Genomic DNA, 22,682 nt, shown 5'->3' with positions numbered 1-22,682 from the left:
ACACACAAAAGCACACACACACACACACACACACACAAAAGCACACACACACACACACACACACACAAAAGCACACACACACACACACACACACACAAAAGCACACACACACACACACACACACAAAAGCACACACACACACACACACACACAAAAGCACACACACACACACAAAAGCACACACACACACACAAAAGCACACACACACACACAAAAGCACACACACACACACAAAAGCACACACACACACACACACACACACAAAAGCACACACACACACACACACAAAAGCACACACACACACACACACAAAAGCACACACACACACACACACACACACAAAAGCACACACACACACACAAAAGCACACACACACACACACACAAAAGCACACACACACACACACACAAAAGCACACACACACACACACACACAAAAGCACACACACACACACACACACAAAAGCACACACACACACACACACAAAAGCACACACACACACACACACAAGCACACACACACACACACACAAGCACACACAAGCGCACACAAGCACACACAAGCGCACACAAGCACACACAAGCGCACACAAGCGCACACAAGCGCACACAAGCGCACACAAGCACACAAGCACACACAAGCACACACAAGCACACAAGCACACACAAGCACACAAGCACACACACACACAAGCACACACACACACAAGCACACACACACACAAGCACACACACACACAAGCACACACACACAAGCACACACATGTGTAGACTTGTACCAAATGTGGCAATATATTTCACTATGCAACTCCCAAGCACCTAATGTCGCACAGAACAAAATAAAATCAAAATCACTCCATCACATCTGGACAAGTAAACAATAAAATCAGTAACTAAGGAACTAGTACTAAGTTAATTAAGTATGCTAGCATATATGTGAACTGTGAGTGGCGGCCAGCGTCTTGTAGGTCATTCCAAGACCCTGACTGCCACCCACACATAGGTGGTGGGTAATTCTCAATCCTATTCTTTCCTATCTTTCTTTTTACTTCTTCTTAAATACAAAACGAAATTGTCTTCCATTTCCATATTTATATTATTTGTAATTGTATTCAAAAGTTTGCACAGCGAGTACAAAAAATGAACAAATAGCGCAAAAGGCCGCCTCCACGAGGCGGGACACAGGCAACAGTGTGAGTGGGATCGAGAACAGGGGAGGTGACACACTAGCCACTCCTGGGCCCGAACCCAGTCACAGTGGCCAAGAGGCATAATACGACCCACCATGAGCATTTAGAAGGTGGGTCAGTAAACAATGAGCAGCAAGTGAAAAAAAAACAAGTGCCCTATACATGCTGAAAGTCTATGCGCGATCGCATTGCTCACTGTATGGATTCTGATGCTGAGCGATCAGCCCCGTGGGCGTTGCACTCGCAGCCGCAAAGACTCAGGGCAATGGCTAAGTGCCCTCCTCAATATATTACTTGGACGAGTAATCAGGGTCCGAGCCCCCAGTGTGGGGAAAGTTTGAGCCCTGACCCACTGGCAGGGTGTAACTTCCCCCACACCAGACATGTGATGTTGCCACACCACCGATTTTGACTAATAGACTGATTGTTTATAATCATATGCCATACACCGGGGGAAGCTGCCGCGAGGAGTAGCTAGGTATTGGAGTCACACTTCTACTACTGTACAGAGATAGAACAGCACTTGACCGGAACCAGAAAAGCTTATACACGGCACTGATTAGTAATAGATGCAGAGCCATCAGAATATAGATGACATATAGAACTGACGCTATACATGCTGAAAGTCTGTGCACACAATGTGAAACACATGTCAGCCAGACACTATCACACACTACTCTCTGCCTGTAACAGACACAGACACAGTATGTAAGCACCAGCATGGAACAACATCCAGTGCATCCTCTCTGCCACATTACACCATCAACACTATCATAACCAGACCGGGAGGTCCACTCAGAGAACATAATATCCCACTCTTCCGACAACCACCATTGCTCAGATAAGCCACCAACACCCACACATGTCCTACACAGGGGTGTACCCAAGAATACAACACTGCCTCGTGTCACAGCAGATAAACAATGGCAAGAATGAAAGACACAGGTCTGCCACTCGCCTGCCACAAGCACGGAATTGGAGCGCCACCTGTCATTCATGAGCCAAAATTGCATTCTGATGTGACATATCCGACGATACCGCAGGCATCCACTTACTACATCACTATGAACGAACCTGCCCTGCCCCCCCTCCGCAATACACCATCCCTTACCACAACGTGTGCCTTAACCCAACCCAACCTACTTAGTGCCTTAACCCAACCCAACCTACTTAGTGCCTTAACCCAACCCAACCTACTTAGTGCCTTAACCCAACCCAACCTACTTAGTGCCTTAACCCAACCCAACCTACTTAGTGCCTTAACCCAACCCATCCTACTTAGTGCCTTAACCCAACCCATCCTACTTAGTGCCTTAACCCAACCCATCCTACTTAGTGCCTTAACCCAACCCATCCTACTTAGTGCCTTAACCCAACCCATCCTACTTAGTGCCTTAACCCAACCCATCCTACTTAGTGCCTTAACCCAACCCATCCTACTTTGTGCCTTAACCCAACCCATCCTACTTTGTGCCTTAACCCAACCCAAGCTAATTTCTGCCTTAACCCAACCTAATTTCTGTCTTAACCCAACCTAATTTCTGCCTTAACCTAACACACATTGGGCCTTAACCTAACACACATTGGGCCTTAACCTAACACACATTGGGCCTTAACCTAACACACATTGGGCCTTAACCCACTCTGTAATTGTCATACGACTCGTTAAATTAATGTAATGTTGCGTAACCGCAACCCTCTCAATATAGTTCGCTACTCACACTGCCTGCTCTCCTGTGTATCGCTTCACGTACAACACCTTGCAAGTGTTGCTGACTTACCACATACTCCCAATATACACTGTAATGTGGACGGCAGCACGACGTACACCCCCCTCCCTTGCCTTCGCAACCTGGTTGGTTAGGAGTTTGCGTGTTGAATGGCCTTCACGGCTGTTCACTGGCATTCGCATGCTGAAGCACTCAGTCTACGCCATGGTACGGCGTGTGTCCACTGTCCGCTGATGTCGTACGCCTAACCCACACACTGTACTGCACATTGGTCCTTATGTACTGCATGATAAACCGTGGCGCATGTGTGACCATATAACGACTGTGCCCAACAACGGCAAACCAAACGGTCCAAATGTTGTGCACTCAGCTATGTGTCGTCTCCCCGTAAGAGCTGGATTGCAGTGTGGTACGCCATAGAGACTTGTGGGAGGAACGGGCGCCCTGGATGGCGGTCAGCATGAGCCGTCTGTTGATGTAGTGGCGCGTGTATTCGGACCTAGTCGTCTCTTCTCACACAATGTGGTAGCATGGTGCACCGCGTTCCACATCTGCGTCATGCTACAATGGCCAGTTGCCAGTCGTTCGCGCAATGGACATCGCATACGTAGGGGGGCCACCTTCCACGTATTATCTAGGCGTGCACATTTTGTTGCGTGTATGTGGGCAGACGTAGTGTGTCGTGACACCTAACAGACAGGCATGCAATAATCGTTGAATTTGCAAGTGGCGTTGGACGTCCACGTTTGCTGGTGAAGTTACGCAAATGAACAACTGGTAACTCATTGTGGTGCGGTTGTTCTCACTAGAGGTGAATCAGTGAGGGCGACGATCGTTTGAGCTACTAACCGGTTGTTTCAGTGATACCCACCATGCCCACGAACGTGAATGGGTGTGAAGCGATACGCGGCGGTGGTTCGGTGTGACCATCCCCGGCCAGTGAGGGGGGGTCACCCGGCGTGCTGGCCGTGCGGTGCGTGGGCGCACGCGCTACAGCCTGCTGCTGGGGGCGCCCAGTGGCATGCGCACTGGCCGACGGACGCGGACTGCGCGCGGCGCCGTGTGGCCAAAATAGGTCCTCATGAGCCCGGTGCGAAGCGCGGTGGACATCTGCAGTGTGCTGGTCCAATTGAGGACTGTGTGCATTGAGGATGCGCCGCCGCCTGGCACTCGGCGCCGCGGCGCCGTCTGCTGCTCGGTCGGCCCAGCGGTTCTCCCTGGTGGTTTGTATCGCAGCTGTGCAGACGTGTTGGCACATGAGCTGTGCTGGGAGAGTTCGCTTCAGCACCCAAGTGGGGCTTTGCCCTTCTGTGGTGCTGGCGTTGGAGCTGTCGGTCACCGTAGGTGGCGCGTGTTGTCTCCTGCCGGCAACGCCACGACAGCACGCTCCCAGACCTCTGTCAGCATCGGCAAGCTCAGTTGGGAGCACGGGTGGTCGCACCCAAAGTGTCTACTCGCCTAACTCCGGGCGATTGCGCCTCACTCGAACCCGACCAAGTACTTTGGATGGCGCTGCGCGCCCCCGGTACCTGAGAGGGTTTCGAGGTGTATTGTGCAGGGGAGCTCAGGCTCCTCCTGTTTGCAGAATAATTGAGCGGACGCTTGCGTGTTCGCGCGGGCCCCTGGGACACACTCCCGGGCGGCCGGCTGCTCAGCTCTAGTTGACGCAGCTCCCTGGTTGATCCTGCCAGTGGTCATATGCTTGTCTCAAAGATTAAGCCATGCATGTCTCAGTACAAGCCACATTAAGGTGAACCCGCGTATGGCTCATTAAATCAGTTATGGTTCCTTACAATGTACCCACGTTACTTGGATAACTGTGTTAATTCTAGAGCTAATACATGCAAACAGATTCCCGACCAGAGATGGAAGGGACGCTTTTATTAGATCAAAACCAATCGGTCGGCTCGTCCGGTCCGTTTGTCTTGGTGACTCTGAACAACTTTGGGCTGATCGCACGGTCCTCATACCGGCGACGCATCTTTCAAATGTCTGCCTTATCAACTGTCGGAGGTAGGTTCTGGGCCTACCATGCTTGTAACGGGTAACGGGGAATCAGGGTTCGATTCTGGATAGGGAGCCTGAGAAACGGCTACCACATCCAAGGAAGGCAGCAGGCGCGCAAATTACCCACTCGGCACAGGGAGGTAGTGACGAAAAATAACGATACGGAACTCATCCGAGGCCCCGTAATCGGAATGAGTACACTTTAAATCCTTTAACGAGTATCTATTGGAGGGCAAGCCTGGTGCCAGCAGCCACGGTAATTCCAGCTCCAATAGCGTATATTAAAGTAGTTGTGGTTAAAAAGCTCGTAGTTGGATTTGTGTGCCACGCTGTTGGTTCATCGCCCGTCGGTGTTTAACTGGCATGTATCGTGGGACGTCCTGACGGTGGGGCGAGCAGAAGGCGTGCGACCGCCTCGTGCGTGCTCGTGCGTCCCGAGGCGGACCCCATTGAAATCCTAACGTAACTCTTTATTGAGTGTCTCGGTGGGCCGGCACGTTTACTTTGAACAAATTAGAGTGCTTAAAGCAGGCAAGCCCGCCTGAATACTGTGTGCATGGAATAATGGAATAGGACCTCGGTTCTATTTTGTTGGTTTTCGGAACCCGACGTAACGATTAATAGGGACAAGCGGGGCTATTCGTATTGTGACGTAAGAGGTGAAATTCTTGGATCGTCGCAAGACGAACAGAAGCGAAAGCATTTGCCAAGTATGTTTTCATTAATCAAGAAAGAAAGTTAGAGGTTCAAAGGCTATCAGATACCGCCCTAGTTCTAACCATAAACGATTCCAGCCAGCGATCCGCCGCAGTTCCTCCGATGACTCTGTGGGCAGCCTCCGGAAAACCAAAGCTTTTGGGTTCCAGGACAAGTATGGGTGCAAAGCTGAAACTTAAAGGAATTGATGGAAGGGCACTGAATTGATGGACTCTAGACTGCTAACTAGTAGTGTGACATCCTTCGTGCAGTAGCGATTACTTTTCTTCTTAGAGGGACAGGCGGCTTCTAGCCGCACGAGATTGAGCAATAACAGGTCTGTGATGCCCTTAGATGTTCTGGGCCGCACGCGCGCTACACTGAAGGTATCAGCGTGTCTTCCTAGACCGAAAGGTCGGGATACCCCGCTGAACCTCCTTCGTGCTAAGGATTGGGGCTTGCAATTGTTCCCCATGAATGAGGAATTCCCAGTAAGCTCGAGTCATAAGCTCGCGTTGATTATTCCCTGCCCTTTGTAAACACCGCCCGTCGGTACTACTGATTGAATGATTTAGTGAGGTCTTCGGACTGGTACGCGGCATCGACTGTCGTTGCCGATGCTACCGGAAAGATGACCAAACTTGATCATTTACAGGAAGTAAAAGTGGTAACAAGGCTTCCGTAGGTGAACCTGCGGAATGATCATTACCGACTAGACTGCATGTCTTTAGATGTGCGTGTTGCGTCGCGCTACATGCTACCTGTACGGACCACAGTAGCAGTGCACCGCATGCGGAACCACACGTGCTTCTCAAAACTAGCGGAAATGTTGTGTGGTACGAGCACTGAAGCCCTGGAGCGGCTGGCCTGCGGCACCTCGCGCCGGTTTTGAATGACTTTCGCCCGAGTCAGTGTCCGCTCCGGTGTGGAGCCGTACGACGCCCATCGGCCGTGAGGCCGTGACACGAAACACTGGAACAATGGACGTCAAACGCCTCAGTCCCGCCCATGCAAATGTTTTGAAAGAGACAGTGGAAAACTAAAAAAAGATCACCCAGGACGGTGGATCACTCGGCTCGTGGGTCGATGAAGAACACAGCAAATTGCGCATCGAAATGTGAACTGCAGGACACATGAACATCGACGTTTCGAACGCATATTGCGGTTCATGGATTCCGTTCCCGGGCTACGTCTGGCTGAGGGTCGGCTACATGTACTGAAGCGCGCGGCGTTTTCCATGCTTTGGAGACCTGGGAGTGTCGGGGCCGCCTGTGGGGCGGCTGCGTCTCCTGAAACTTGCGATGCGCGCCCGTCCCCTGGCGGTTCGTATAACGGTACTGTTTCGGTAGCGTGCACAGCCGGCTGGCGGTGTGGCGTGCGACACTTCGTAGCAGGCAGGCGAGACTACCCGCTGAATTTAAGCATATTAGTAAGCGGAGGAAAAGAAACTAACAAGGATTCCCCCAGTAGCGGCGAGCGAACAGGGAAGAGTCCAGCACCGAACCCCGCAGGCTGCCGCCTGTCGTGGCACCGACGCCTCGCACCGAGCCCAAGTCCAACTTGAATGAGGCCACGGCCCGTAGAGGGTGCCAGGCCCGTAGCGGCCGGTGCGAGCGTCGGCAGAACCTCTCCTTCGAGTCGGGTTGCTTGAGAGTGCAGGTCCAAGTGGGTGGTAAACTCCATCTGAGACTAAATATGACCATCTGAGACTAAATATGACCACGAGATCGATAGCGAACGAGTACCATGGAGGAAAGTTGAAAAGAACTTTGAAGAGAGAGTTCAAAAGTACGTGAAACCATTCTGGGGTAAACGTGAGAAGTCCGAAAGGTCGCACAGGTGAGATTCACGCCCATCCGGCCCCTGGCCCCGGCCGCCCACGCGGAGCAATCCACGGTGGGATCATGTCCGGTTGCCTTTCCACTCGCCGCGGGGTGGGGCCGTCCGGTGTGTGGTGGGCAGCACTTCTCCCGTAGTAGGACGTCACGACCCGCTGGGTGCCGGCCTATGGCCCGGGTGCACAGCCTGTCCTCCCGCTGGCCTCGGTTCGCTTCTGTTGGGCAGAGCCCCTGGGTCCTGGCTGGCTGCTCGGTGGAATATCTGGAGGAGTCGATTCGCCCCATTGGGTGCCCGGGCTCCCGGCAAGCGCGCGCGGTTCTTCCCACATGACGGACCTACCTGGCCCGGCCCTAGACCCGCGCCGGAGTTGGCTCGGGATGCTCTCGAGCGGAATAATCGCTCCTGGCAGCAGCGCTTCAGCTTTGGACAATTTCACGACCCGTCTTGAAACATGGACCAAGGAGTCTAACATGTGCGCGAGTCATTGGGCTGTACGAAACCTAAAAGCATAATGAAAGTGAAGGTCTCGCCTTGCGCGGGCCAAGGGAGGATGGGGCTTCCCCGCCCTTCACGGGGTGGCGGCCTCCGCACTCCCCGGGCGTCTCATCCTCATTGCGAGGTGAGGCGCACCTAGAGCGTACACATTGGGACCCGAAAGATGGTGAACTATGCCTGGCCAGGACGAAGTCAGGGGAAACCCTGATTGAGGTCCGTAGCGATTCTGACGTGCAAGTCGATTATCAGAGCTAGGTATAGGGGCGAAAGACTAATCAAACCATCTAGTAGCTGGTTCCCTCCGAAGTTTCCCTCAGGATAGCTGGTGCTCGTGAGAGTCTCATCCGGTAAAGCAAATGATTAGAAGCCTTGGGGCCGGATCGACCTCAACCTGTTCTGAAACTTTAAATGGGTGAGATCTCCGGCTTGCTTGATATGCTGAAGCCGTGAGCAAACGACTCGGTTCGGAGTGCCAAGTGGGCCACTTTTGGTAAGCAGAACTGGCGCTGTGGGATGAACCAAACGCCGAGTTAAGGCGCCCGAATCGACGCTCATGGGAAACCATGAAAGGCGTTGGTTCCTTAAGACAGCAGGACGGTGGCCATAGAAGTTGGAATCCGCTAAGGTGTGTGTAACAACTCACCTGCCGAAGCAACTAGCCCTGAAAATGGATGGCGCTGAAGCGTCGTGCCTATACTCGGCCATCAGTCTGGCAGTCATGGCCGGTCCTTGCGGCCGGCCGCGAAGCCCTGACGAGTACGAGGGTCGCGGCAGTGGGCGCAGAAGGGTCTGGGCGTAAGCCTGTCTGGAGCCGCCATCGGTGCAGATCTTGGTGGTAGTAGCAAATACTCCAGCGAGGCCATGGAGAGGTGACGCGGAGAAGGGTTTCATGTGAACAGCCGTTGCACACGAGTCAGTCAGTCCTAAGCCCTAGGAGATGGGGGCCGTCATAGCATGATACACTTTGTGCTGGCCCCCATTGGGCGAAAGGGAATGCAGTTTCTATTCCAGAACCCGGCAGGGGAACTGATACAAGTCGGGCCCCTCTTTTAGAGATGCTCGTCGGGGTAACCCAAAAGGACCCAGAGACGCCGTCGGGAGATCAGGGAAGAGTTTCCTTTTCTGAATGAGCGTTCGAGTTCCCTGGAATCCTCTAGCAGGGAGTTAGGGCTTGCAACGCCAAAAGCACTGCAGTTGCGGTGGTGTCCCGATCTTCCCCTCAGACCTTGAAAATCCGGGAGAGGGCCACGTGGAGGTGTCGCGCCAGTTCATACCCATATCCGCAGCAGGTCTCCAAGGTGAAGAGCCTCTAGTCGATAGAATAATGTAGGTAAAGGAAGTCGGCAAATTGGATCCGTAATTTCAGGATAAGGATTGGCTCTGAGGATCGGGGCATGTCGGGCTTGGTCGGGAAGTGGGTCAGCGCTAACGTGCCGGTCCTGGGCGAGGCGAGTGCCGTAGGGGTGCCGGTAAGTGCCGGCGTTTAGTGCGGGCGTGATCTGCTATCGCCGTTGGTCGGCCTCGTGCTGGCCGGCGGTACAGGATGCGCACGCCTGCACGGCGTTCGCGCCCTGGTGCTTCAACCTGCGTGCAGGATCCGAGCTTGGTCCCGTGCCTTGGCCTCCCACGGATCTTCCTTGCTGCGAGGCCGCGTCCACGTCCGCCTTAGTGTGCTCCTCCGGGGGCGCGCGGGTGCGCGGATTCTCTTCGGCTGCCATTCAACGATCAACTCAGAACTGGCACGGACTGGGGGAATCCGACTGTCTAATTAAAACAAAGCATTACGATGGCCCTAGCGGGTGTTGATGCAATGTGATATCTGCCCAATGCTCTGAATGTCAACGTGAAGAAATTCAAGCAAGCGCGGGTAAACGGCGGGAGTAACTATGAATCTCTTAATGCTCACAGGATGCGTCATATATGAATCCGCTTCTCAGCATCCTAACGATGTCGAGTGGATGATGGTTCGCTTAGCCTCTCTGTGGGAAATCCTAGCTCTGGCCTTCACATGGCGGGAATCGTGAGGGGAGCCGAGGGGAGGCATAGATGTCTGTGTCTTCTCATAGCTCTCCAACCGACAAAGTGGGGTGAACCTTTGGGGCTTAGGGGTTGCCTCCCCCCTGCCTCTTGTTTCAGCCGGCCCCAACACACGTAATATATCAGGTCGCGGTCCTCCCACTGGAGGCGCCGCGGTAATTGTTGGGCCACCATCTGACGCCACCAGTCCAGATCGAGTCGCCGTGCCTGCATTTCAGTGCCCTGAGTGCCATCGGAGCTTCAGCACCAAGAGTGGTCTTTGTGTCCACCGCCGCAGGGCTCATCCTGGTGCAGAGAATGCAGAAGTCAACACCCTGAGGACGAAAGCCAGGTGGTCTAGCGAGGAACCGTTACGCCTGGCCCATGCAGAGGCATTGCTGACACTCGAGGGCACCCGGTTCCGGAACCAAGAATTAGTGAAGACCTTCCCACACTGCTCACTTGAATACATCAAGTGCCAGTGTCGTGCGAGAGCTTACAGGAACCAGGTTGCCGAGTTCGTTGCTGCCCTCTCTGCTTCTGCAGAGCGTCCTCGCACCTCTGCTGCTGCTGCTGCATCACCTGCTGGGACATCCGCTGTTTCCCTGACTCCACCATCGGCAGAGGACCCTGCCGACCAGGCTATCTTGTCGGCCTTAGCAGCCTTACCACCCTCGGGCTCAAAGTATCGCTCAGTCGACGACATCTTGGCGCTGGGACACACTCCATCGAATCATGTCATCATGGGCATGCTGCCACCTGCACCTAATGCCATTGGTAGTAAGTAGGCGTCCCACAATCCCGTCGCCTCCAACCTGAGCGAAAACGAGCTCGGCGCAGGTGGGAGTTTGTCTGGCAGCTCGCGCTCTCCAAAAACGCGGGGCATTAGTGGCATTCTAGACGGTACACTGCTTCACCAACCACGTCCTATTCCTGGTTTGGTCGAATTTTGGAAAGATCTTTTCACCCGGCGTCCATCACGCCCGGTTGACCGTCTAGATTGTTGGCTGTTACCGTCCCGCATTGAGGTGCCCTTTCAACAGCTGTGGGCGCCCATCATGTTGGAGGACGTTGCTGCAGCTCTCCCACCCCGTTGCTCCGCCGCGGGCCCAGATGAGCTTACACCTGCCCAGCTCTGTCGCTTTCCCCGTGAGGTCCTCCTGAAAGCGTTAAACCTTTTCCTTCTGACCCGCCATCTCCCATCCCGACTCCTCCAGGCCCGTACCTCCCTGCTGCCCAAGAAGGCCGCCCCAGCATCCCCCTCTGACTTCCGCCCGATCACAGTTTGCTCAGTCCTCGCCAGGGTCTTCCATAAGATACTGGCGGGTTGGCTGATGCGGGCTTGTGTGTTGGACGGGCGTCAGCGAGCCTTCCTTCCTCAGGATGGTATGCTGCACAATTCATTCTTGTTGTACCTGGCGATGACTCAGGCCAGGGTGAACTGTAACTCCTTCTATGTCACGTCCCTGGTTGTGTCCAAGGCATTCGACTCTCTGGACCATGGTGCCCTCAGGCCTTACTGAAGGCACATGGTCTGCCAGACGAGTTCATTGGATACATCGTGGGATGCTATGAGGATGGAGAGATGGTGATCTCTGGTTCGGGAAAGTCATTGGGTCCAGTGCGGCCTTCAAGAGGCGTTCGGCAGGGCGACCCTCTTTCCCCTATCCTGTTTAACCTTTCGCTGGACCTTATGCTTGCTCGCCTCCCAGATCATGTTGGTGCCAATGTAATGGGACGATGCCTGAATGCTGCCGCCGTCGCCGACGACCTCTTGCTGTTCGCTGAGACTAAGGGAGGTCTCCAGGACCTAATTGATACATCTGTATCAGTTCTTGGAGGCCTGGGTCTCCAGGTCAATCCCGGGAAGTGGTTTACTCTCGCTCTCGCGGCCTCTGTTCGCGAGAAGAAAGTTAAGGTCGACAACACGACGACCTTCAAGGCTGGACATACCACCCTTCTAGCATTGGCAGTAGAGAGCACTTTCCGGTATCTTGGCCTGGAATTCTCTACCAGCGGACGTAGCCTCTTCCATCCGAGGCGGGAGGTCGAGCGACAGCTAAGCGTCTTGTCCAAGGCACCACTGAAGCCACAACATCGTCTTCACGCCCTGAGAACGGTGATCTTGCCAGGAATCCACCATGGCCTGGCTCTGTCAAGGACCTGTCTTGGTGCTGTCTCCACAGTGGACATCGCCATCTGCACAGCTATGAGATCTTGGCTGTCCCTGCCAGCGGACATCCCTGTTGCGTACTTTCACGCCCCTGTTACATCTGGGGTTTGGGAGTGCCATCAGCTCGCTGGCTTGGGCCTCTGCTGCGGCAGAATCGACTCGCCAACATCCGAGCGTTGGGAGCCCTATCAGACAGGTCGACAGAAGACGTTCTCGGGCGCGAAATTGGGAGGTTAGAGCAACAGCTACGGTGGAATGACGGGGCCATACGGACAAGCAACCAACTTCGCCGGATGTGGATGGAGAGGCTGTACTCGTCGGTGGATGGCGCTGCCCTGAGGAAGTCTGCCCGAATACCAGGGCAACGCAGCTTGGTGGATAACCCCCAGCACCCTATCAGTGGCTGCGACTTTATCTCCTGCCTGCGAACCAGGATTAATGCCCTTCCAACACGGGCAAAGCTGCAGCGCGGTCGTTCAGGTGACACCAACTGCAGGGCAGGCTGCGTCGCAAGAGAAACCGCAAACCACGTTGTCCAGCATTGCTTTAGGAGCCATGACGCCCGTATTAAGCGACATAATGCCTTGGCATCCTATGTTGCGCAAGGCCTTCGTCGCTGAGGCTTCGAAATCCACCTCAAGCCTCACCTTAGAACATCTGAGGGCCTTAAGAAGCTGGACATCGTGGCGGTTCGGGGCGATGCAGCCCATGTTGTTGATGCCCAAGTCGTAGGTGTTAACCTGGACGTTGATCATTGCCACAAGGAGAAAGTCGCGGTCTACGACAGGGAAGCCGTCCACCAGGCCATTAGAAGACTTCACCCAGCAGTCCAGCGCATCACGACCACCTCGGCAACCATCTCGTACAGGGGAGTCTGGTCACCGGATTCTGCACGTGACCTGCGAAGGCTGGGCTTTAGAGACCACCATTTTGCGGCCATGGCAACGCAGGTCCTCATCGTTACTGTGATGGCGCCAAGGCGTTTCGATGTGATAACTGCCACAATGAGCACGATGCACTGGACTAGTGTTGGATGAGGGCCCAATTTGTGTCTTTCTGCGCTGCTGCCTGGCGCCTATCACAGACACAAATGCCATTTGTTCACTTGTTTCTTTCCTGTTTTGTCTAGTGTTTGTTATGTCTGTCATTTGTAAACCCATTGTATGGGTAACTTTCTTTTCTGTGTATTCACACACGTGAATAAAGACGGCTATATATAGCCAAATGCCTCGTCATCTAATTAGTGCCGCGCATGAATGGATTAACGAGATTCCCGCTGTCCCTATCTACTTTCTATCGAAACCACTGGCGAGGGAAGTATGACTCTCTTAAGGCGGCGAAGTGGCGGCGGTGCGGTTGCATCCGAACTCGGCTTTTCGAAGCGCGGTTTTGATGTAGTCGTGCTGCTGCTGCTGCGAGGTACATTCTTTGGGTTGTAGCTACAGGGAGAGTGATGCGCAATACATGGGCCTAGCCCTCTTAGCCTCTCCTCTCCTCTCCTGCGGTCTTCTCCCCTTCACGTGGGCCCGCTGATTTTCGCAGAGTGGAAGACCACACCAGGGGCTTGGGGGGGGTTACCAGCCCCCCCTCGCATTATCCCTTATAGTTGGGGGCAGCATACAAGTGAATAAAAGTGGTGGCCCTTCCGTTCAAGGTGCCACCCCAGCTTCCCCAGCACCTATCCGGCCAACCGGCCGTGACGTAGATGCGATAACAGGTGTAGCTACTTTTGCCTGCAGTGAGTGCCACCACAGCTTCACCACCGAAAACGGTCTCGAGGTCCACCGCCGCCGCCAACACCCAGCGGTCACCAATGCGGAGATCGTCACTGAGAGGCATCGCGTGAGGTGGACGGAAGAAGAGGTCCTGTCGTTCGCAAAATCAGAGGCCGAACTGTTCCTTGAGAGGGGCGCACGGTTCTTCTTCGTCAATCAAGAACTGACCAGGATGTTCCCCGACCGAACGCTCGAGGCAATCAAGTGCCAACGGCGGAAAGCTGCCCACAAGCAGTTTGTCCGCGAATTTATGGAGGCTCTTGAGATCGGTCGGGGGAAAGAGCCGGCGTCCCGCCGGGGAGCGGCGAGGCCGCTGCCTGACGCGGGCGATGGCGCTGCGCCGCCCGACGATGCAGCCGAGGACTTCGCGGCCGACAACATCGGGCCGCCGCCGGAGGGCCGACTGATGCCACCTGGGAGCATCTAGCGGGGCTGCCTGCTTCCGCTCAGCGTTTCTCTGCTCTGGACCGAGTCATCGGTCTGGGGCGGGGGACGCCGCCCGAAGTCATCCTGGGCATGCTCCCGGATGCCCTTGCGTCGGTAGGGTCCAGAGGGGAGAGGACCAACACGAGGATGCAGAGGCCGCGTCAACCACCGAAGCGGCCGCCTGCCGCTCCACCACAGCAGAGGCGCAAACGGCGCCGATGGGAGTACGCCAAGACGCAGGATGCCTTCCGAAGATCACACGCGCGTTGCGTGCGTGGCCACTTGGATGGCACCCTGCTGCAGCCGCCACCCGACATCCCGGATCTGCTGGACTTCTGGGCGGACCTCTTCACGAAGAAGCCCATTTCCACCGAGGGCTTCATCCGCGAACGCCTCCTGCCGCACTCGGAGCCTGTGGGGGCCGGTCACACATGAGGAGGTCGCGGCTGCCTTGCCGCCCAGGGGATCAGCGGCCGGTCCGGACGGTCTTACTCCAGCGGAGCTGCAGCGCCTGCCACGTGAGGTCCTCATGAAAGTGATGAATCTCTTCCTTCTGGCCCGCGCCCTTCCCGAGCGTCTGCTTCGCGCGCGCACGTCTCTTCTCTGCAAAACGGCTGCACCAACATCCCCCGCTGACTTTCGCCCCATTACGGTCTGCTCGGTGCTGGCGCGTACCTTCCACAAGGTTCTTGCATCGCGCCTGATGCGTCTATGTGCTGTGGACCAACGTCAGCGGGCATTCATCCCACGGGATGGGATGTTGGAGAACACCTTCATCCTGGACACTGCTCTCACTGATGCAGTCCGCTCCTGCCACTCTGTCTTTGTGGCGTCGATCGACGTTTCTAAAGCATTTGATTCGGTGGATCATGCTGCCCTTCGCCCTGTGCTGGGGGCTCATGGCCTGCCGGATTGTTTTATCGACTACGTCGAGAGGTGCTACGAGGGAAGCACGACAGTGATAGCTGGCGGCGCCGGCGTGGGAGTGTCTGTGCAGCCGTCAAGGGGCGTCCGTCAGGACGATCCCCTCTCCCCCCTCCTTTTCAACTTTGTGGTGGACTATGTTTTAGGTCAACTTCCCTCCCACATCATTGGAGCTCGGATACTTTGTCGCAGGGTCAACGCTGCGGCCTTTGCAGATGACGTCCTGCTGTTAGCATCGACCGCGAGTGGCTTGCAGTCCCTCATCGATGCAGCCGTCGGAGCCCTCGCACACCTGGGGCTGCAGATCAACGCCCGGAAGTGTTTCACCCTCGCCTTGGTCGTGTCTGGACGCGACAAGAAGGTGAAGGTGGACGGAGACGTCACCTTCAAGGCAAGCAACACGACCCTGCCTGCCCTGCATGTGGGTGAAACCTTCCGGTACCTGGGGCTGCAATTTTCCACCGCAGGTCACTGCGTCTTCAACCCCCGACGCCACCTGGGGGAGCAGCTTGACGTCATCTCCCGAGCTCCGCTCAAGCCGCAACAGCGCCTCCACGCTCTCACCGATGTACTTCTCCCTGGCCTGTACCATGGGCTGGCCCTCAGCCACACCCGAGTGGGTGCCCTGAAATCCGCGGACGTTACCATCAGAGCCGCCGTCAGGAGATGGTTCCGCCTTTCGGCAGACACTCCACTGGGCTACTTCCACGCTCCTGTTGGCCAGGGGGGCCTCGGCATCCCATCGTGCTGATGGATGGGGCCAACCCTTCGTCGGTCCCATCTCCTGGCGTTAAAGGAGATAGGGCCAGCCTTCGACGGTGCAGGCCTGGACGAGGTGCAGCGTGAGATTGAGGTGCTGGAGCGGCACCTTACGTGGGAGGGCCACCTCCTCAAATCGTCGATGCAGGTTGGAAAAATGTGGGCCGCGCGCCTGCACGTCGCCATTGACGGTGCGGCGTTGTCATCTTCCGCCGCCATCAAAGGGCAACATCAATGCGTCGCCGACACCAGTCGCCTGCTATCTGGGCGTGATTACATCGACGCCCTCCACGCCCACATCAACGCCTTCCCGACGAGGGCACGGCGCAGTCGGGAGGGGGGGGGGGGGGGGCCGAGAGAGGCGGACACCAGATGTCGCGCGGGCTGCCAAGCCGTGGAGACCGCCAACCATGTACTACAGGCTTGCTTCAGGACGCACGGGTCCAGAGTTAAACGTCATGACGCTATTGTGCGCTATGTCGCTCGTGGACTCGTGCAGAGGGGCTTCAACGTCCCAGTGGAGCCCCACCTCCGTACACCTGAGGGAATCCGCAAGCCTGACGTGGTGGCGGTTAAAGACGGCATCGCCTGCGTTATCGATGCCCAGGTAGTCGGAGACCATCTTCGACTCGACTGGTGTCACTCCCAGAAGGCGGCCTATTACGACACGCCGTCCATCCGGCGTGCCATCTCCAACCTGCACCGCACGTCGAGGAGGTAACTGTGTGCACCGCAACATTGAATTGGAGGGGCACATGGTCTCCAGCGTCGGCGAGGGACCTCTCCGAGTTAGGCTTTCGACCCTGAGAACTGGCAGTACTCAGCACCAGAGTACTGCGGAGCTGCTGCACAAGTTATTGCATCTATGAACGTATGACGGCGCCAAGGCTGATGCCACGAGGCGGCATCGGCTAGGCTGCTGGATATTCTTCTGCCTTGACTCTTGGGGCCTGTCTACAGGAGGAATCTCGTCTTTGTTCCTTTCTCTTTGTCTTTATATTTGTGTTTTCTTCCTCTATACATAAGTTTAGTAAGGTGTTCGCCCTGTGAGTCCCCACTCCGGTGGTGGACATTGGCGAAGTACTCAACACCTCATGTACCTTGTCTCCTTATTTTACTCATGTAAGTAAGTATTATTCCAAGCGAATAAAGACAGCTGTAATAGCCAAATGCCTCATCACCTGATTAGTGACGCACATGAATGGATTAACGAGATTCCCGCTGTCCCTATCTACTATCTAGCGAAACCACTGGCGAGGGAATGGGCTTGGGAAAATTAGCGGGGAAAGAAGACCCTGTTGAGCTTGTCTCTAGTCTGGCACTGTGAGGTGACATGAGAGTTGTAGCATAAGTGGGAGAGGGCAACATCGCCGGTGAAATACCACTACTTTCATTCTTTCTTTACTTACTCCGTTAGGCGGAGTGTGTGCGTCGTGGTATAACAACCCGGCGTCACGGTGTTCTCGAGCCAACCATGTTAGGGTTGCGTTCGTGCCGCGGCTCCGTGTCCATGCATCACAGCGTGCGGTGCATGTGGGTGGGTGCAAGCCTGCACATCCCGTGTGCATCGGCGTGTCCGCATGTGCGGCGCAGTTTACTCCCTCGCCTGATCCGATTCGAGGACACTGCCAGGCAGGGAGTTTGACTGGGGGGCGGTACATCTGTCAAAGAATAAGGCAGGTGTGCTAAAGCCAGCTCAGCGAGGACAGAAGCCTCACGTAGAGCGAAAGGGCAAAAGCTGGCTTGATTCCGATGTTCAGTACGCATAGGGACTGTGAAAGCACGGCCTATCAATCTTTTTGGCTTGGAGAGTTTCCAGCAAGAGATGTCAGAAAAGTTACCACAGATTGGAGCTATTGTCTTTGGATGTGCCAATGAATTAAGTTGCCCAATTTGTTGGTGTGTCAGTGAAGACTATCCAGCTGGTCTACAAGGAATGTTTTACCACTTGCAACCACATAATATGGCATAATAATAAAAGTGGCCACATTAAGATCCTAACTCGTAGTTAGTCATAGAGATGAATGTTGTAAGTTGCCATTGACAGTCAGTCTCAAACACAGCAGGAATTGCTGCAGACCCATGTCTACTAGTTTTCAGCCAAATATTCTGATGGGAAGTTGCATGCAATGGGTCCCTTGCAGAAGACTACTGAGGCATAAAAATGTACGTGTTGTCAGTGGAGCAAATACCACATAAACTGGACAGTAGGTGACTTTAAATGTGTGGTGGTTTTGCCTCTTTCTGAGAACGTATCAAGGTCTCTAACAGCAGAATAAGGTTTTTAACATGCAATGGGCAGAGGATATACAGTTGTCTCAAAAGTTACAGAACAACTCTAATGTGTTACAGCATCCAAACAAATTAGACCAAGGTATTCACACCATGTTTGGCTTATGTGACATAGTATCACAAAGATTTTATGCAATTTAATCAATTTCAACATGTGTGCACCAGTGGTGATGAGCACAATTTCCAGTCTGTTATCAGGATCTATCGACATTCAACACATTATATCTGCATCACCTGTGGCAAGGGCAAAAATGATGTTGCTCATTAAATTTTAGATGTGGTCGACAGCTGCTTGGTAGTCTGTGTCCTTGGTATATGCTCATAGAAACAAGCCCACGTTTCTAATGTCTGGTGGCCTGGAAAACCAAGGAATAGGACCACCCCTGCCAAGTAAGCATACCTCGTAACACCTGGTCCGCAACATCTGCCACATTCTGAGCCCGATGTGGCAGTGCACCAGATTAATGGAAAAAGACTGTGTCTCAGCAGTCAGCCAGTCATAGTGACAGCCTGAGCATATCAAGTTAACTGTTTTTTCTGAGGAAAAATTGGTCCCAGAATACCATCAGCCACCAAACAACACAACACATTCCCTATCATGTACCTCTTCCATCACAGTATGTGGATTGGTTGTGCCGGCAGTTGGTAATATATCATGATCAAATGGTTCAAATGGCTCTGAGCACTATGGGACTCAACTGCTGACGTCATTAGTCCCCTAGAACTTAGAACTAGTTAAACCTAACTAACCTAAGGACATCACAAACATCCATGCCTGAGGCAGGATTTGAACCTGCGACCGTAGCGGTCTTGTGGTTCCAGGCTGCAGCGCCTTTAACCGCACGGCCATTTTGGCCGGCTGTATCATTGTCATCTCACATGGTATGTATATACTGTGAATTGCCAACAAAACTGGCACAGTCATGCATATTCAAATACAGGGATATGTAAACATACGGAATATGGCACTGCAGTCGGCAATGCCTATATAAGACAACAAGTGTCAGGCACAGATGCTAGATTGGTTAGTGCTACTACAATGGCAGCTTATCAAGATTTACGTGAATTTGAATGTGGTGTTATAGTGGGCGTATGAGCAATGGGACAAAGCATCTCCAAGGTAACAATGAAGTGGTTATTTTCCCGTATGAGCATACAGTGAATATCAGGAATCCGGTAAAAAATCAGATCTCCAACATCGTTACAACCGAGAAAAGATCCTGCAAAAACAGGACCAACAACTGAAGAGAATCGTTCAAAGTGACAGAAGTGCAACCCTTCTGCAAATCGCTGCATATTTCGATGTTGGGCCATCAACAAGTGTCAGAGTGCGAACCATCATTGACAAACTTTCGTAGCTGAAGATCCACTTGTGTACCCTTGATGACTGCACGACACAAAGCTTTATGCCTCACTTGGGTCCATCAACACCGATATTGGACTGTTGATGACTGAAAACATGTTGCCTGGTTGGACGAGTCTCGTTTCAAACTGTGTTGCACAGATGGACACGTACAGGCATGGAGACATCCTCTTGAATCCATGGACACTGCATGTCCGTAGGGGACTGTTAAAGCTGGTGGAGGCTCTGTGATGGTGTAGGAGGCATGCAGTTGGAGTGATATGGCTAGGTATGACCCTGAAAGGTGACACATACATAAGCATCCTATCCATTGTGGATTCCGATGGACTCGGGCAATTCCAGCAGGACAATGATACACTTGACATGTCCAGAATTGCTACAAAGTGGCTCCTGGAACACTCTTCTAAATTGAAACACTTCCACTGGCCACCAAACTCCCCAGATTTGAACATTGAGCATATCTGGGATGTTTTGCAATGTGTTGCTCAGAAAAGATCCTCACATAGCCCTGCATGCGGCATTCACAGTGTCAATTCCTTCTATCACTACTTCAGACATTAGTCAAGCCCATGACACACAATTGATTACTTAACTTAGCCAGCATCCAGCATGCACTGTACAACTGATGCATGTTATGAAGATCTTACATACTTTGCTCAGAGAGAATTTTATTGTGTTTGTTTGGATATAATAAAAGTAATGTGTGGGGAAATACTTTAATCAAAACTGAACATGAATGCCCAAAAATAGAGTGAAGTTCCAATATTTGCAGTTCTTGATATGTACATGAAGTTTACTTTTAAAAACAAGAGTAGAAGGCTTAGATATATCATGCATGATTTTTGATAGTGATATCGATGTAGGTAAGATGTAAAGAGAGATTAAGAAGGGGCAGGTTTTTTTTTTTTTTTTTTTTTTTTTAAATAGTACGTCTTCATAATTGTGAATGCAAGATTTGTCATTGAGTAGGTAGACTGGTGCTGTATCTGTGTTGAAAGATATTTCAGTTCCTTCAAGAAAGTCAAATTTCTTGCCCGGTTCTTTTCTACACTGTTTGCCACAATTCTTGCCCAGTAACTCATTCTGCAAAGTTGGATTTGACGACAGAGTGCATCCCTGTGCTTCTACCAGTTTCATTGCAGAAGTTTCGACATACCTGACTCTTGATATTCTTGCTTAGTGCTTTCAGTACTGTGGATGTTATTATTCTGTATTTTGATGCTTGTGGAGAAGCTTATTTTTATGTCATACAACTTGACGAGGTTGGCAATTTGGTATGAAATCTTCCATGAGAAAGGTCAGCTTATTACAAAAATGGTCTTCCTGTTTGTGGGTGGTTGTCCAGAAATTGGCTGCTTTAATTTATGTATTACAGCAGGATTGTATTAATTACTGGAGGCAGCAGATTTTACAATTTTTGTTTCTTTTTATCTTTCACTTGTATCCATTGGGTCTTTAGGCATGTGATTAAACATTCTTCTGAAGAACACTTTTTCATATTGATCTGGATAGCAAGTAACAGTGGTAACACTGGTAATTGTAGCATTTCTATATAAAGCTTTGTTAATGTCATCTGGTGTTTCGTTTATACAGTGAAGTGAATTGAATTTTGTTGTGTCATTTATTAATTTATTCAGCTAGATTTTCTATTTCCTTTGGTTGTTCTGTTGAAACGAATGAAATGAGAGTGTTGCAATTTTCTGTATTTACACTAAATAAACCTAATCTAGGTCCCTACAACTGTTGTGCTATAATCTAGTGTAAATTCCTGCAGATAAAGGGATTTTCAACTCGTGTCGATATAGTTTTCATAAGCTGCACTCATATGCAATACTTATAGAAATGCTTCTGGTTGTTATTCAGAACAGTGGTTCTACCTGACAGCAGTTTCTAGTGACTTAATTTTTGCCACACTTTGTGTGTTTCAGGACCTGTGCAACCTGCCAAGCAGAACACTGCCGCCTCCCGACAGTTCTCTCAAAACCCGGTGATGTAAGCACGGGGATTAGAATGCTTTCAAGTCTCGCAGCCAGACCACTAACAAGGTTTTGCCTCCTGCTGAACACCAAACCCACAGACAGGCTGGTTTTCTTTTTGTGAAAGTGAAAATTGAACCATTGCGGGTGCTATGATTGTCAGTTTCTATTAACATGACACAAGCAGAGTGGCAGGTATTATAAAAAACGGAATGAAAAATAGGTCCCATATCTTGGCTAACTGTTGTTTACTTCTTTGATTTGTTAAGGAATGCACTAATAACAGCAGAATGCCAAAGTTATAAATTGTATGAGGTGAAGTGAGATATTACACTTGAAATCTTTACAGCCTACTATAAACTAGTGATTGCTTCTCCCAAGTGATCAAAATGCGGTCCATAAAGAAACCTTCTTTAGTCCAGTAGGCAGTGGGTCATTGATGTTTAGTATGCTTGAGAGCTGTCTTTGTTCATGCAGTTAGTGATCAACACAGTGTTGCTCATGAAAAATGACATCTTAGGCATGTATTGACCTAACGAAAACTCCTAGTTGGTGAGCAAAATCTGTCTTTAAAGATAATTAATTCCAAATTCAGTCATTTGAACTTTTTACTCACTGAGGCAAAACGTCCTCTAAGATTTGAGATGGATGTAGACACTCCTGTTAGTTTTGTATCCAATGACAACTGGCTTTGGCAAAACTGATTAATAGTCAATACCTGTTACGTGTTCAGATAATGAATTTACACATTTGTCTATCTGGCATGGCAGTTCGTAATATTTTTCCCTTTCTTCTGTGGTGGTGGTGGGGGTGGTTTGTTCTCTCGTGCCCCTAGTCAAGAGGACCAACTGTCATGGTCTTAAATAGTCCTTGATTGGCATATGTAATCCTTACTTTGTGCTATCAGTGTCACTAGATCTTTCAAAGGAACATAAACAGTTCACTTAGTTTTTCTGTCTCTTCTCAGCCTTGAGAACCCAGTTCCATGCACCACCAAGATTATATAGCAACTGGCCTGATTG

General features: G+C 52.0%; 1 protein-coding gene and 1 non-coding gene across 2 annotated transcripts in view; both read left to right on the top strand.

The window, feature by feature from the left end:
- Window positions 1–6,673: 6,673 nt before the first annotated feature.
- Window positions 6,674–6,828, top strand: LOC124803755. The gene has a single exon (XR_007017251.1). It is a non-coding gene; the product is annotated as a 5.8S ribosomal RNA (ribosomal RNA).
- A 3,887-nt stretch (window positions 6,829–10,715) lies between these two features.
- Window positions 10,716–22,682, top strand: part of LOC124803276 (vicilin-like seed storage protein At2g18540) — a 115,675-nt gene continuing 103,708 nt past the window's right edge. Inside the window, exons 1-2 of the mRNA XM_047264458.1 lie at window positions 10,716–10,752; window positions 21,613–21,676. Coding sequence (XP_047120414.1) covers window positions 10,716–10,752; window positions 21,613–21,676 — 101 coding nt within the window. The remainder of the gene's footprint in view (window positions 10,753–21,612; window positions 21,677–22,682) is intronic.

This window comes from Schistocerca piceifrons, chromosome 6, assembly GCF_021461385.2.
Source record: "Schistocerca piceifrons isolate TAMUIC-IGC-003096 chromosome 6, iqSchPice1.1, whole genome shotgun sequence".
Taxonomy (NCBI): domain Eukaryota; kingdom Metazoa; phylum Arthropoda; class Insecta; order Orthoptera; family Acrididae; genus Schistocerca; species Schistocerca piceifrons.
This window is presented reverse-complemented; position numbering and strand designations above follow the sequence as displayed.